The sequence below is a fragment of the Pezoporus occidentalis genome, unplaced genomic scaffold (genome assembly GCF_034315485.1).
Source record: "Pezoporus occidentalis ecotype Australia unplaced genomic scaffold, CSIRO_AGI_Poc_V1 ctg19, whole genome shotgun sequence".
Classification (NCBI taxonomy): Eukaryota; Metazoa; Chordata; class Aves; order Psittaciformes; family Psittacidae; genus Pezoporus; species Pezoporus occidentalis.
In genome coordinates, this window is record NW_026913748.1 from 11,773,349 (window position 1) to 11,788,915 (window position 15,567).

The following is a 15,567-nucleotide window of genomic DNA, read 5'->3' on the forward strand; positions in this document are numbered from 1 at the left end:
TGGAATTAACAGAATGTATTTTGCTTAGGAATTGTCTGAGAGTGGGATCAAAGCTCTTTTGACATAATTGAGTAATTTTTGTATGAACTCTAGCATGCTTGAGACCATAAGTAGTCAGATCCTGTGTCACATAAACCATGACAAATTCTGCTGTGTTATGACTTAATGCAATATTGATATTCTGTACCAAATCAGAGGGGAGTGCCACTTACTCATCAGCATTATATCTGGCAAAGTACTGGCTTCCTCAAAGGTGATTGTTTTGATTAGAATCTATCTTATGTGCTACTGGAAGGTTTGAAAAGATCACAGGATCATAGCCAAAACTTGACTGAATGCCATGAGGCTAATAGTCCTATTAGAGATGTTTCAACATGGAAAACAAAAGTATAAGCCATTTGTAAAGTTTTACAATTTTTATGGTTGATTCTTCTCATGCAGGGAGAATTCAAAGTGTCTGAACGATACATCACTATGAGTGACTTGACAGCTGCCTTGGAAGAGGACAGAGTAAAGGAGATGTTTGGTGCTGGAACAGCCTGTGTTGTATGTCCTATCTCTAAAATTTTATATAAAGGCAAGGTAAGAAAATGTGTTTCACTCCCCCTTTTTTTTCCTTTTCCTTTCCTCTTCTCTCCCCTCCCAGCTCCTGCCTCTCCTCTCCTTCTTCAGAATTTTATCATAATTAACTGCAGCTTAATTAAAAAACAGATAGAAAAGGAATGCTGCCAGAGGCTCCTGGAGAGATGAACGGTGTCAGTATTTTGTTTCCCAAATGAGTTACTGCTATATTATCAGAAGAGAACTTTCCCTCTTCTAGGGTATTTTTAAGAGTTAATTTTTTTTTTTTTTTTTTTTTTGTGGGTGGGGAGAAGTTCCCATCTCCAAGCCTGTTTTAAAATACAGAAAAATACAATCTCCCTTGTTTCTTTTATTGAAATTTAATTTTCAAAGCTAAGGCACCTGGGAAGGATGAGGAGAGGTGACTTTCACAAGGAACCAAATTTCTGAACCACTGCATTCTTTCCTTCTCAACTTCATCTCTTCTTCACCCCTCATTGCAGGGAACCCAGCTCTAATGGAAGAGCTGGAGGTTCAGGAGAGTACACAGCTTCTTTTATGGGAGATTTCTCCTGCACAGGTGGAATTATACAGGCATTCAGACTGTTAAGCTGACTTGATGCTATTTAGCCAGCACAAAGTTAGTTCAGAAGGCTGGATTATTGCAACTGCATATATGGATGTGCTTTGTTCATTAAACATGAGAAGTACAGTACATATCTGTTAGATGATACTTCTTGAATTAATAAGGCAGAATAAATGTATTGATATTATCAGGTGCTAAGATATGAGAGATATCAAGGTGCTGAGTCATAAGTACTATAAATGTACCTGTTGTGTTTCTACACAATATACTTTGAAATTAAATACTGTGTATGCAATTGCTACTCTTGCCTGTACAACATACCCCCCCGTTTTGGACAGATCTACTGGAAAGCTTAGATTAGCCTTTATTTAAAAACAGCACAATTCAACTAATCTGTGTTATCACTGGGTCAGCATGCCCTCCTATAAAAAAACATTACAACAACCCTTGCCTACTTGTAAGGAAGGCTGGAAAGCTTGATAAATATTTATTCAAATTATTGACATTTATTTAAATTCTTGGTGACCCTAAGGTATTCATATATATAAAGCTATTTTTACATATTATTCTCTCTCTTCCTCCCCTCCGTTCTTTATTCTGTGTCAGCACTTGCACATTCCAACTATGGAGAACGGACCTCAGTTAACAACCCGTTTCCTGAATAAGCTGAGTGATATCCAGGTAAACTGCTTCCTCTTCTTTAACCAGATAAAATAATAAAAGGTGGACATTTGAAAACATTGGAAAATAGCCTTTTTAATAGTGCTGCTGTAGGCACCATTATGTAATAATGTAGGCTCTTTAATTTGGTGTGGTTTTACATTTTTTCCCTTGAGAAAATATGATACAGATGGAGAGTAATGTATTACTCTCCTATTCATCTTGGAAGCTGGATGAGAGTTGTAAGATATCAGTCTTGTCACTGAAATCCAGTACTGTGTTCTAGGTTTCTTTTTAAGGGAAAAATAGCATTATGAAGCATCTTAATAATCACGATCACAAATGAATATAGGCTGATTACTAAAGAGATGGGTAAAGTAGTAAGCACTCACTGGGCACAGCCAACTTCTGTTTCTCAGCATCTTTCCAGTTGCATGGTCACTTGTTCTTAAAATAGTTCCTTCCTCTGTGATTTGCTAAATATCAAAGTCTATTTGGAATATGTGCTTGACCTCCATGTCCGGGCATAGGAGTCAATACCCTTCCAGGTAAAGTCAATGAACAGCACTTTGTGGCCCTTCTTGGTTTAGTTGCCTGCTTTCTTTTCTTTATTTAGCATAGTTTATGATGTGGGGGATTTGGGGATAAGAGTAAGTCTTGGCAAGTTACAGTCTCCTTTCTTTAAGATCTGATAGCAGCTGCTTGTCATTATTATGATTTTTTCAAATCAAGTCTGATGGTTACTGTTCTACATTCTTAGCTTCTGGCTCAAGATGGTCTTAGATTTGCTGCTAAAATTTTCATGTTCTTGCCAGTAAGCCCTGAACTAAGAATATTCTTAAAGATTGTGTGATGTACTGCACTACACAGCAATTCTGAATCCCACCAAATAATCAGACCTTTTAAAGAAAAAATCCTGAAGTTGATTTATTTTTTTTTTAAATTCCTATTTTACAGGCCCTTTACTAGTGTGTAGAAATAATTTGACACAGGGTACTTCTGATGAGACCCCAGACAAAAACTACTCGTGAATTGCAGTCTTCTGTCATACGTTGACTCATCCACAATACCATGATAAGCACATTCACTTATGCAACATTATTTTTCAATATTTTATGCTGTATTGTAGTCCAAGTTTAAATCCATTGCTACTCACTGAGTTTTTCTCATTGCTTAATTAAAGTAGGGTGAAGCAGTCTTAGACAAGGAGAAGTCGGGCCATCTGATATTTCACTGTTCCTCTGTACTCTTCATTCTCTACATATTTTTACCTGTCACAGCTGCTGGTCTCCAGAATAGCTACTTCTCCCACCACTACCACCCCCTTTCTCCCCCCGAGGCTTGTAGTTCAAATGATGCAGCAGGACCAGCTGACTGTTCTTTACTAGGAAGATGACATAGGATCATTATCTCTTGTTCTTTAGAATGGTATTGGACATTTCTGAGTGCAGCTTGGGGAGGAAAGCGTTCCTAATAGTCTGGTATTTTCTGTTAGTAGCTGAGACAGCTTTCACTGGGGCAAAAAGAGACACTCTCCCATAATAATTCTGTTGTTTCAGCTGGTGCGAACCGTAGCAGGTCCTTCTCTTCAAACAGTAGGACTGAGAACTAGGAAGAAGCAAAGGCACCTTCGGTTCTAGATTTTATTATTAGCTGAGGGGAAGGAGGGGCTTAGTATGCCATGTTCCCAGCTCAGTTACGTGAAACATTTTTATCATCTTACTGTATGAGTATACACAGTAGTCTTCTCCAGAATCCCACCACATAGCACAGTTTTAGTTCATCTTTCTCATCCCAAGTGCCTGATGCACCTATCTAAAACAATAACTGGTGTTCATCACTTTTTTTGTTGTTGTCATATGTACAAATTTACTACACGCTTTTCATTGTGATACACACTGATCACTGTTTCCATAGATCTATACTCTGCATTAAAGCCATCTTGTTAGTATGTCAAATATCTATCTCCAGTGGCTAAAAGCACTTGTGTAACTCTTGTGTTACCTTCTGCTGTCAGGACAATGCTTTTGCAATATGTGTTAGGGTCTTCAACAATTCACTATCAGTTTGAGTCTCCACTGATCCCTTCTAATTGCAGTCATAGAACAGCCTGGCATCAGAAAGAGTTGAGGCCAGTTTTAGCACCTTGTTGTGTGTTATACGTAGGAATAGGTAATGCCTTAGCAGTTTGTGTCATGAGACAATCAATTGCCTTCTTTGGAAGAATGGCTTGTGAAATCCAGAATTCTATTTCAGAAGACAACACTGGAGTATGTGTATTTCTCCCTTGGCCGAAAGATAGTGAATGTATTATTAAGAAAAATTTATCCAGCCTGCTTCCTGAGGCTTCTTTCCATGCCCTGCCTGATCACCCTACTTTTTCATCCCCAACCAAGGCTCAGGTGGAAGCTGCAAAAGTGTGAATTACTTCTAACCACTGTCTTGGACCTTTTCACTTTACAACTTTTCACCTTACAACAATATGGACCTTTTTGACTTTCAACTATGTATATACAGTGTGTTCAGTAGTTACATACCAAGAGTAAATCCATCGCTCCTGGAAAGTGCTGGACTATTATGTACATATGTACTTCTAGGTTTTCTACCTTCTTTAAAAGAGCCTTTAGAGTTAGAACTTTTCTTGGTTAAAAACATGATTTTAAGGAGGATAATGGTTGCTTCCCCTTTCAAAGTCAAGTAGTGGTTGCTGATTATGTTTCCGCACTTTTCTATCTGGGGAAAGATAAGCTTATATCCAAATGGACCCCAGGTTGCCGAACAGAAAACAATGCTGCAACACAAAAAATAGAATATGTAATATTCTTAAAATGTCAGGGGAGTTTTCAGGATTTTTCACAAAGATCTTTTATATATTCTACCGGGCGGGGTTGGTGGAATAAAATCTCTTATCTCTTTGCAGTATCATTGGGGTGTTGTCATTTGGACAGTCTTAGCCTCCTATTCTAGAGAATCTTCAAGTTTTGAAGAATAAGATGCAATGGAAATTACAGCCAAACACGGCTTTGGTCTCTGTGCTGTGCTGTTGCCTCAACTAGGGCGGTGTACCTATTTCACATTGGACAATGAACAGTTGTAAAAAAGTAAAAATTCTCACTACGCACATTATCCTGCAGTTGAACCTGTGACCAAGCGGTGCAGGGCTCCGTATCCGGTATCACTGCAGTGATTCGCTTAAGTACAATACATGGTTTGTTAACATTTTCAGTTTATCTTCATTATTGTGTTTCCAAGCCTGTTTTCATGCTGCTCATTGTTCTTTTCCAAGTCTTATGTGTTCAACAGGATTTCTTTGGATGGGAACAGTTGTTCAGTGGAACTAGAGCTAGAGTGACAAATTAGAAAATCATGGGCAGAACTGATTCCATTTCTCATGCCAATTGAGAGAGACAGTAGTAGTACTGGGATATACATTTCCCTTCCTATCACTGAGTGGAAATCATGGGTACGAAAGGCTGATAATAACTTTAGATTAAATAATTTACATTGTATACAGTAATGGTGTGCTTATGAATGAGTTAATGAATTAGTCATAGTACACTGTCTTCTGTAACTGCTTGAGTTAGCAGATTTAGAGATGAGATTCATTTCTCTGGGAATACACTCACTGAAAGACCACTTGGATACCATGCTTTGAGAATAAACAAGATTTTGCTATACCCTTTAAAGTGTAGATCAGGATGCAACTTGGAAGGGATGAATGGAAGGCAAGATATATTGTTTATACTACATGGTGTGAAACACATTTTAACATTGCAGTCAAGACAGCAGTGAACAGATATTTAGACAAAACCCTTATCTTTCTCAAAGTTTTACAGTCTGGGTAGGCTGGGAGAAAACAACCAGGGAAGGAGAAAGTATGTCTTAATTTTTACAAAGCAGGACCTGTGGGGAGGGAAGTGAGGGACGGGACTGATTAGCCTGAGGTCACAAATTCTTCGACAAAATCAGAAAAGGAAGCTAAACCAGCTTTTATTTCTGGAATGAAAACACTTGATTGTGGTATGACATCTTCATTCTCCTTTTAATTCTGGAAGCAGGTTCAAATGGCAGCTCAGACTGGCCCTTGCAATTTCTAGTCAACATCAAAGCATGGGATGACAATGTTACCTAAAACCAGCAAAACTTACAAATAATTCCCTGTCTTTGCCTGCTTTCTTATTTGGGGAAATGGGGATGCCACCTTTTCTCTGAAAAGCAGTGATTTTTATTTTTATTTTCTTTCCCTTTGCCTCCATCTTCAACAGATCTCTCACATGAGGGTAATCCAGTTCTTTGTGGTTAAACTAATGCTAATGATACATCTGCTTTTCTGTGGTTAGAAGTCCCAAGGCAACCACACTGGCATCTGGGAATGCTGGGAATCCTTAGAACAAGTAATTTGTCCAAGGTCCTATGTAGCAGCATACCAGTGTTTAGTCAAACACCTTGCAAACTACAGGACAGGAGCAGCAGTACTAGTAATAAAAAAGAAAAAGCAGATGTGACATATGAAAGTCATTTAGAGGCTTTACCTGCTGGAGTAAAGAGTAAAACACAAGCACACTAAACATAATTTTTCTTGTGGATCTAGAAGTGTATTTTCATGGCTTATTCTGATTTGGAGCTACTGTCTTTTCCCTGCTTTAATGTCCTTTTATCTCCTTTCCTGCCAATGCAGGACCTGGATTGGAGTAGCTTCCTTTTATCCTCTCTGGAGAAATAACCATCAACTGATCTTTTCAGCCTACATAAAGCATCTAAGCATCTAAACAGTGTTTTCAAACTCCCTGAACATGGTGCTATGAGGGAAAGGGCTCCCAACTTTCATTTACTGCTAGCCTGTCCACTTCTACTTTATTTATATATTTGAGCCCTATGTGCATATTTGGGGCACTCTGGAGCATTGTCTACAGGCCTGGTGACAAGGAGCTTTAGAACACGGAGCCAGTTTAACAAATGAAAGTGCTGCCTTGAGACTGTATCATCCCTGGAAGGGATACAGCTCCATGTGTTAGGTTGCCTTTGCTTCTGCCTGGTGATCCTGCTGGTCTGCATATGGAAAGACTACTTGTTTTATTTGTGTTAGAATTTCCTCTAATTGTATTCTGTGGTATTTGTGACGGGTTTTATTTCACATTCAATCAGAAAGCTGTAATAAAAAGCCACCTTAAAAATAAAATGAAATAAACCTGAATGTGTTTATTTATTAGAGCTTGGGTGGGGACATACGTATGAATGGATTAATGAACTGACCTCAGAGTAACTGTATTAAATTGATGGAAAGCTTTAGTGAAGCAGAACTATTCTGTACCATCTCTAGTGAGTATCAGTATCGCTCCTTCCTAGTCTTTATTGGAAGATGGATAAAGCTTCAAGGTACCTTTAGGTTTTGCTCAAATCTAAGACAGAAGTAAAGGCATAAGAAATAGTGCAAACTACTATGGGTGGTGAATATTACACTTTCTGAGGATAAAGAGAAGAAGTTATCAATTATACACATCTACTTTTAACTTCTATTCTTAAACTCCATTTTTCTTTGTTTCAGTATGGAAGAGAAGACAGCGACTGGGCAGTGTTGGTGTCATGAAGGTGGAAGAGTTCAGACCCTCCAGACAGAGCAGACATGAATAATGATAACTTCTGTAGCTGTCTGTGCATAGCATAGTTCCTGTATCAGTTTGCTCCCAGGAAGATTGTTTCCACAATCTGGCGAATGTGAACGCAATCATTTTGATTTCTACTGTAATCCTGTTGGTAAACACCTGTCTTGGTAGAGGTGCTAAATGTTAGCAATAGAACTTTCCTAATGTTTTTCTTAGAGCCTCCTTGTGTCTTATATACAGTCTGAAAACTTGTAAAATGCTCTTCAACTGCTCTTCAGTTTGGTTTGTTTTGATTGCCATCATCAGCAGAGCACCTTGCCATATAACACAAAGATGCCTGTTGGCTGGGCACTGACATTATTCTGCCTTTTGCTCTGTATTTGGGAAATAAGTTTAGCCATATGTTCTTTCCTTTTGTACTCTACTTGTGTGGAGTTCATGAGTTCACATAGCCCTCTTGATCCCCTCATGCATACTTTGTCAAATAACATCTCTGTCCTCCAGGCCCAAATTCTCTGATTTGATCATGCTTGCAATATGCTCCCTGTTGACCTACTGCCTTTCCCTCCATGGGGATATGCAGTGGCTGCTTGGGCAGTGTGTACCTCTTCGGTGGTTGAATACATCCTTCTTTGAATGGCTGGGTCAGGCCCTGCAGAGACAAGAATGACTATGTCTGGCCTAGCACAGAGCTGGGCACTGCAGGCACTCCAAATGAGTGTCTAGAAAATAAGATTAGAGAAGTGTGGCTGTGAAAGTCGAAGAATTCCTTCACAGCAACCAAACCTTTGGCTTGAGGAATTTCTTTCATCATCCAGTTACGTAATTTAGATCAGCAAAATGTTTTTCTTGTCCCCTTTACCAATCACTGTGAAATGCATCTAGCTTCCATTGACACAGGTGTACTTTAATAGAGCCTTCCTATTAAGCAGCAAGCTATGTTGTCAACAGAAAATATTTAGCATAAGAAGGAAAAAGATTTTATTTAAACCCTGGTTTCATTCTGATGAAGTATATACTACTTCATGTAGCACTACTTTCTCACATACAGTCTTGATACTATTTGGAAGCAATATCGAGCATGTAGCTGGGGAAATTACTTCTGTAAATATTCACTAACAATCATACCGTAATATTTATTAGTTTTCTCTTTTTGCACACAGCTTTGTTGAACAGCTTTAAGATATCTCTTGCCAAAAAGAATCACCATATTCTGTATCAATGTTCCAAAGTGCTACTTCAGTGTAAAACTGGTGGAACTTTATTGACACTAATGGTAAGAGGTAAAAGTGAAACATTTATTGCCCTAGTTTGCAGTAGAGATGCACCTGGATTAAGGGAAATATTTAGCACTTTATTTTTTTTAAGACCCAACAGTATCTCTCTCATGCTTTATAAGTCCTCTGCAGTTACTGACATTTATTAACACAGTTTAAAAAGACATACTATTATTTCTAGTAGACCATCCATGCCTTACACAACTGCTAAAATGTAGCCTTATGGCTTTTCTGTTCATTTTTGGTCAGATTTTAAAAACAAGTCCTACTTAGCCATGACTTTCTTTTGCTCCCTCAAATCATGCCTTTTACTACCTTTCACTGCAGTTCAATCTAATATTTTAATGAAGAACAGTTGAAGGTTCTCTCTGACAATGTAACCATTGTTAAAACTTGTATAGTTTTCTCTTTAGGATACAACTGCAAGCACAAAATATTATTTCACTTATAGTAGCAATAGTATTGTGTGTTGGCTTTTCTGACCATTTGAAACTGTATTGTGTGCTGGTCTTTGTTCAGTACCTTACTATCTATTATAAACTGCTGGTATCTTTAATTAAATGGGTGGAAAAATTAACATGGGGAATATGTCAAGATGCAATGTGAGGTAGAGAGTTTTATCCAATGAGAGACAAGTCATAACTAAAGAGTGCCTTTAACTAGAGTGTGGCATGAAGCTCTCTAAAGATTATATAATGAGCAACCCCAGGTGGCTTGCTTTTACTGAACTATGTAATACATCCCCTTGTGTTCCTCTTAGATTTAGCAGCAAATGAGAAGTGGAAATATCTAACTTAAGATGTATGGCAAAGTAGTTGTATCATACCTTAACAGTTCAGGATGTTGATAGAGTTGGTAGGTAACATATCAAAAATCTCCTTGAAGGTATTCGTATACTAGCAGTAATCTGTTTACCAATCAGAATGAATAAGGACCAGAATTATTTTACTGTGGTGTAAACCTAAACATCATGTAAAACTCTTCATAAATTGGATTCAAGTAATTTTATGTAAGGAGACTAGGTGGTTTCATTTGTTGTTGTTTGCACTGTTTCCTGCATCGACCCGAGAGACACCTTTCCTTTTAATGAACATTTTAAGCTGATGGACACTTCAAAATGATGTGAGTTGAAACTGAAATGACCCACAGAAATGCTTAGATTTTTCTAGCAAACATGTAGTGTCTTAACTTGTACGTTAACCATTGTCTTTAACATCTTAGTTAAATAGTATCCAGGTGAATAGGTTCTAGATTTTAAACTTTAAAAACTAAATAAGGGAGCTGACAGGTCAGTATAATACAGGAAATCCTGGTATTGCATGCTGTCCTACCCTGCATTCTACCACTGCTTTTTTATCCTGTTAACCAAAGGAAAGAAATAATATGTGTAAATAATAGTGAGTGTTTGGTATTACACTCCCCTATTTTTGCCTGTAAAATTTAGGAGAGAACTATGGTATTCCCTAAGCTAATAACAGTTTGTAAAAGAACATCTGCACATCTTTTCTCCATGTGCCCTGTTGGTTTAATTGCCACAGATTTACATAGAAAAAGTATGGTACATCATAACTAGGCAATTATCCATTCTTCATCACTTAGTTATGGCTCTGTTAATTGATCATTTAAGACATAAGATAGTCTAGCATTATGAGAATTTGAGACTATTCAAAAAAATCAACAAATTAATATTGTTGTGTGATATTTGCATAATTGGCTGCAATTATTTAATGTTTAATTGGGTTGATCAAATGAGATTCAGCCTTTTACATGCTTATGTTTTACAAACACTGCTACTTTAAAATGATAATAACAAACTCCAATTTTTTTGTGGTCTTTCTTCTCCCCTTCATTCTTTTGATGATGATTTTCAGTACTGAGCATGTCTTTAATTTTCAGTTGAGTGAACATGATTCATGTGTAGGAAAAGTCCTTCAGATGAGAGAACTTTTCATGAAACTGGCATTTCATACAAGCTGTTCTGATACCAAAACTTATGGCTTCAGCAACTGGTATTACTTAACTAGATTCTTAACTGCAATAAGGGCAAATTCACTGAGAACTTACAGTGACAGGATCTGGTGAGAATGCTAATAAAGCTTCCTGCTTAGGATAGATAATCTCATCAGTCCATAGAAGTGCAAAGCAAACATTATTTCTTCTGGGATATAGAAGGGAAGTCTGATAAGACAAAAGCAAGATAGTGAGAGCTCTCTGTGCCCAGCCATTGTTTACACCTGTTCAACCATCTCAAGCTAAAAAGCAGTTGACCTTCTCTTCCTAGATTAACTCTTATTTAGGGTTTACCTAATTGAAAGAGATATCATTAATCCCCTCCTGTATACTTACTTTATACTTATTTTCCCTTGGGCATGAGGAACTGTGATATGGTTAAATGTGATATTTGAAAGGTTCATTTGGAGTACAAGTTATTTGAAATGTCTAATACATGGTCTTCCAAGGAGGTAGACTGAAAAACAGCTGGAACTGATGGCATGGATGCCTCTTTAGAGGAGTAACCCTTTTGAATTCAGTGGCCTCTGTCTGTTGGTAGTGCCTTGCCATGAAATAGAATAAGGAGATGGTAGCACAGCCTGCCAGACTACATATGGCACATTGTCTCTCTCTGCATGAGGTTCATCCTACTGATGGTAAACTTTAATGTTCTAGTGGCAGGCTTGTATACTGAGAGGTGGGCAGGTGTAAATGATGGCTGAGTGTGCCCTGAGGTGGGCTGCCTTTCTTTGCCTTCCACACAGACTTGCAGCCCCTTTTCCTCAGCCTCCTATGATGATGCCACTTCATTTCCTATCTAAAAGTGACTATTAAAGCAAATTTTGCTTTGTGTTTTGCTTTCAGCATTAGTGATAGTTAAAAAAAAAGAAAGGCATTTTGATCATCTTGCAGGTGTTCAGGGGTCAGAATTGCACTTTATCACCTGCACATGTAATGCCTGAACAGACTGACTGCCACTGACTTTGTGACCCTGGGCAAGTTATCTAACCTCTTTGTAAGTGCAAAGTAGTAGTACTACCACTTTTACCACTTTTAACTCCAATCCAGATTTTTACATGAAAGTTATGTTACTGCAGATCAAATCTTTCCAGAAAGCTTTTTAAGCAGCAGGGAAAGATGCTGTGTAGCGTCCAATATTTGAAACATTGCCTTAGAGTGGCAGTATCTTGATTATGCAGAAGAAAAATGTTATTCAAATAAGAAATATATTTAAGGTTTTCTGTATAAACCTATAAACAAGTAAAATACGTAGTTCAGAATATAAAGTAGCATACAGAAAAATCTTGAAACGAGAATTCACCTTCACCTCTCATACAGAGCTATCTTATTTTAAAGTGATGTGCTTGAAGGAAGTATTGTACCTCTTGATGTAGAGGCATTAGATTACAACTATTCTAGAAGTATGCTTTGTCATGCAGCACTGAGACAGACCTCTATCAATCTTGAATACTGTTTTTCTGAACTTCAGTATTTAGTAGTTAAGAAGTGTCAGAGTTGTGTTTTACTGCATTTTGTCACTATCCTCAAGATTTGGACAAATAATTTGTAGGTCCTAAATTATTTAAGCTAAGTAACTTCTTAATAAGTATTTGTAGATTTAGTCATAATAGCAAAATAGAGTATCGGTATTGCATTAGTGAGAAATACTGTTGTAGCAATCCTTCTGTCCATGCCTTGCTTTAAACATGATCGTTATTAGTGGGAATTCCAGGATATTTCCTCTGACTATGCAAGAATCTGACTGCCATCTACAGCACACTTGGTAAATATATCCCCAGCTCCGTAAACAAAGCTAACTTAGCTATTACCTTCAGGTACATTAGGGCTTAGCAGGTAGAGAACAATACTGAACTAGAATAGTCAATCCTTAGATTTGGAATAAAATTTTGGAATTAGTAGCTCAGATTCTTATTAACCACACTAGTAGGGTCAACCACACCCAAATTTACTAAAAATAAAGGTGTTTAAATTTACTAGTAGTAATAGCATGGGTAGATCCTCATGTCTCTCTCTGAACATGAATTTATACTCTTTGGTTATCTTAAAACTCAGTTTATTGTGTCTGGTTTTTACCATTTTTACCACAATCCTGAATTTATTATCTTAAAAAAAAAAAAAAATCTTAAAGTTCATGTTCATAGGAAGATCTTAAGGAGATTTTAAGACCTTGATATAGAATTTTAAAGTCTTTAAAATATCTGCTGGATAAAGTTAAGGTAAAAAAAAAAAAAAAAAAGACAACAACTTTGTGGAAGTTATTAACTACAGTGTTCTAAATGATTTTCCAGTACTGGTCAGTTTTGTTTTTTACCAAAGAGGTAAGCAGGGAATAGTAGATAAAGTAAGTGTAGTGCTTTTATTCTAAGCAAGAGTTGGGAAAGTTTCTAAGAGCTGGTTCTCTTAATAATGCTAACTCTTGATAGGACCTGATTCTGTCATGCTTAGAACAGTCATTTAAGTGTGAGATGGAGGAACTCAGAAGTTATCTCAGGCGGTACTATCTTGCAGGAACAGTTTTTCTTTCATTTTATGATCAAAGTGATCAAGATAGGAATATGGAATCTGTTAAATTTTACACTTTCATTTTGGAATTCTGATAGAGTATTACTGAGCTATTATTAGTAGGTTATGGGAAGAAAGCAAACATTCTTTATGTAATCAGCTTCTTCCTGTATGCCAAATGCCCTCTTCATTGTGATTTGGTCACCGCTGGAATTGTGGCCTCTTCAGGTGAAATAACAGGGTTTTTTTCCTCTACTGTACCCTAGTGCACTCTTGGGTTTTTATGAAGTACTAAATACCTGCAGCAAATGCCAGAGCAAAGTCTTCTGTTTCCAGAACAGGCATGCTAATGAATGAGGGTAAAATTACCCATCAAGACAGGAGGTCAGTCTCATTCAGTCCAAAAGAGAGACTACCCAGGTATACCAAATGTCTTTCAGGATAGTAGATTATTATTGCTATTTAAGAATGCTCTTATTCAGTTGCTTAAATACCTACATCTGTGCCTACATTTTCATAATTTGTGCCCTAGTATATTAACTGAAAGCTGCAACACACTTATTTGTCATGAAACAATAAAATATTAGATGGGAACAAACAAGTAATGCTCCAGATCATCTAATAGTGAGAGACTGTTTTCTACAGGTCAGTGGCGCATTCTGTTCCCATAATTTATACTTATTTCTAATGGCCCAGTAGTTGACTAGAACTGCAAGTAGGAGACAAATATATAATTAACTCTATTCCATAGTAGAGGATGTTGACAGAGTGAATCTATTCCCTTCATCTGGGGAGATGGCTTGGACTTTAGCTTGGCCACTACAGTAGAGAGTGATAGGGTGTAAAAGGTTCTTTGCCATGATGGAGACAAGCAAGAGTTTTATCTGAAGCTATTTGCAAACAATTTCTGTCAAAGCAGTAAATTTGGAAAGACAGATGTCCCAGTCTACCGGACCTTCAAAGTATTTAGAAGGATACAGTAGTAGTTACTGGGATCATAGCATGTAAGCAGTGGGAAATTAGCAACTTAAAGTGGGAGAAGTAAACACCTCTGAAAAGTCTCTGTTTTCTCAAATGTTAAAGTTAACTGCATACTTTACAAGGATCTGAGCATATAAAACCAGTAAAAGACAGATGTGTGAAAAAATACTGGATAAACTAAAGGAAACTCTACCTCATTCTTCTCTAAAGGTTTTGTAGAAGCACAATTAAGAGCTCCTAATGGCATTGTTATGTATGGACCATCTGGCATGAAAGAAACACTTTATATTTGTATGTCTATAAATCCTGTAATAACTGTATTTTGCTGGCAGTAGAAACAGTCTATACTATTTGCAGTTTCCCTCATAAAATCTGTAATTATGCAATGTTTCTGTCTCCAATAAAGGAATTTAATGGGCACCTGTTTGTGGCATGTTATGAAATCATCACTGTTGAGTACAGCTAACTAAGCATAATTGTGCCATAGATGGGGGCTGTTATAAAATACATTCTTGAAAGCTGGATTAAAAAAAAAGAAAAAAGAACAAAGCATGGCATTTAAGAACAGCAAAGCAAGATGCAAGCGGTAAGAAAGAAGTTAACTCTACAGTCTAATTGCAAAGCCTGTATTCTGCCTTCTGGCTTCCACTGAAGTCTAAGGATATGACACTCAAAGGAAAGAATGAGTTTTTAACAATGGCAGACATGCACCTACCCTGCCAAGCCTAGAGCCTGAGCCAGTTGTTTCACTTGAAGTAGCATACTGGACAAATCGAGCAGCAAAACAACCTACCTGCTAGCCATATTGTCATGAAACAGTTTTTAACATGCTAGGACTGTGCATCAGTGATTGAATACAGCCTCCATTCTAAGGTTTTTGAGGCAATGAACTCAAGGGAGAGAAGAAAGCCAGAAAACAACTCAATGCTTTGAGCACTTACTTCACATGGCAGTTCTGAATAGTCATTACTCTAAAGTATATCAACTAGTGGGAAGCCCTTTGAAGATGGAAAGCACTGAAAGTGAGTGTCATTAAAATCTTGACATTTGCCATGTGTGGTAGCTATATTTACCAAAATACTTGACGTATTCCCCCTTTTCAGGGAAGGGAATGCTGTGATTAAAGGTAGTACTGATCCATGCTGTGGTAAAGTACACATCAGGGTAAATTTTCCATCTGGTTTGGTTCTAAGTGACTTCAGAGAAAGCTGGCATGGATACAGGACACTTTAATGAAGCTGTAGATAGTTAAATACTAACAGTTAGTTACTGCTAGGAGAATGAGCCTAATATGTCAGGATCGGGCTTTATTCCTATAATTTTGGCCTCTCCACTTTCATCCTAAGGGAACCTTTCTTAACTGTAACTCTAGTTTGAGCTTCAG

General features: G+C 37.4%; 1 protein-coding gene across 2 annotated transcripts in view; it reads left to right on the top strand.

The window, feature by feature from the left end:
- Positions 1-14,603, top strand: part of BCAT1 (branched chain amino acid transaminase 1) — a 64,472-nt gene extending 49,869 nt beyond the window's left edge. For both annotated transcript variants that reach the window (XM_062616795.1, XM_062616798.1), the window contains exons 9-11: positions 442-582; positions 1,754-1,828; positions 7,353-14,603. In XM_062616795.1, coding sequence (XP_062472779.1) covers positions 442-582; positions 1,754-1,828; positions 7,353-7,394 — 258 coding nt within the window. In that variant the 3' untranslated portion in view covers positions 7,395-14,603. The remainder of the gene's footprint in view (positions 1-441; positions 583-1,753; positions 1,829-7,352) is intronic.
- Positions 14,604-15,567: the final 964 nt, after the last annotated feature.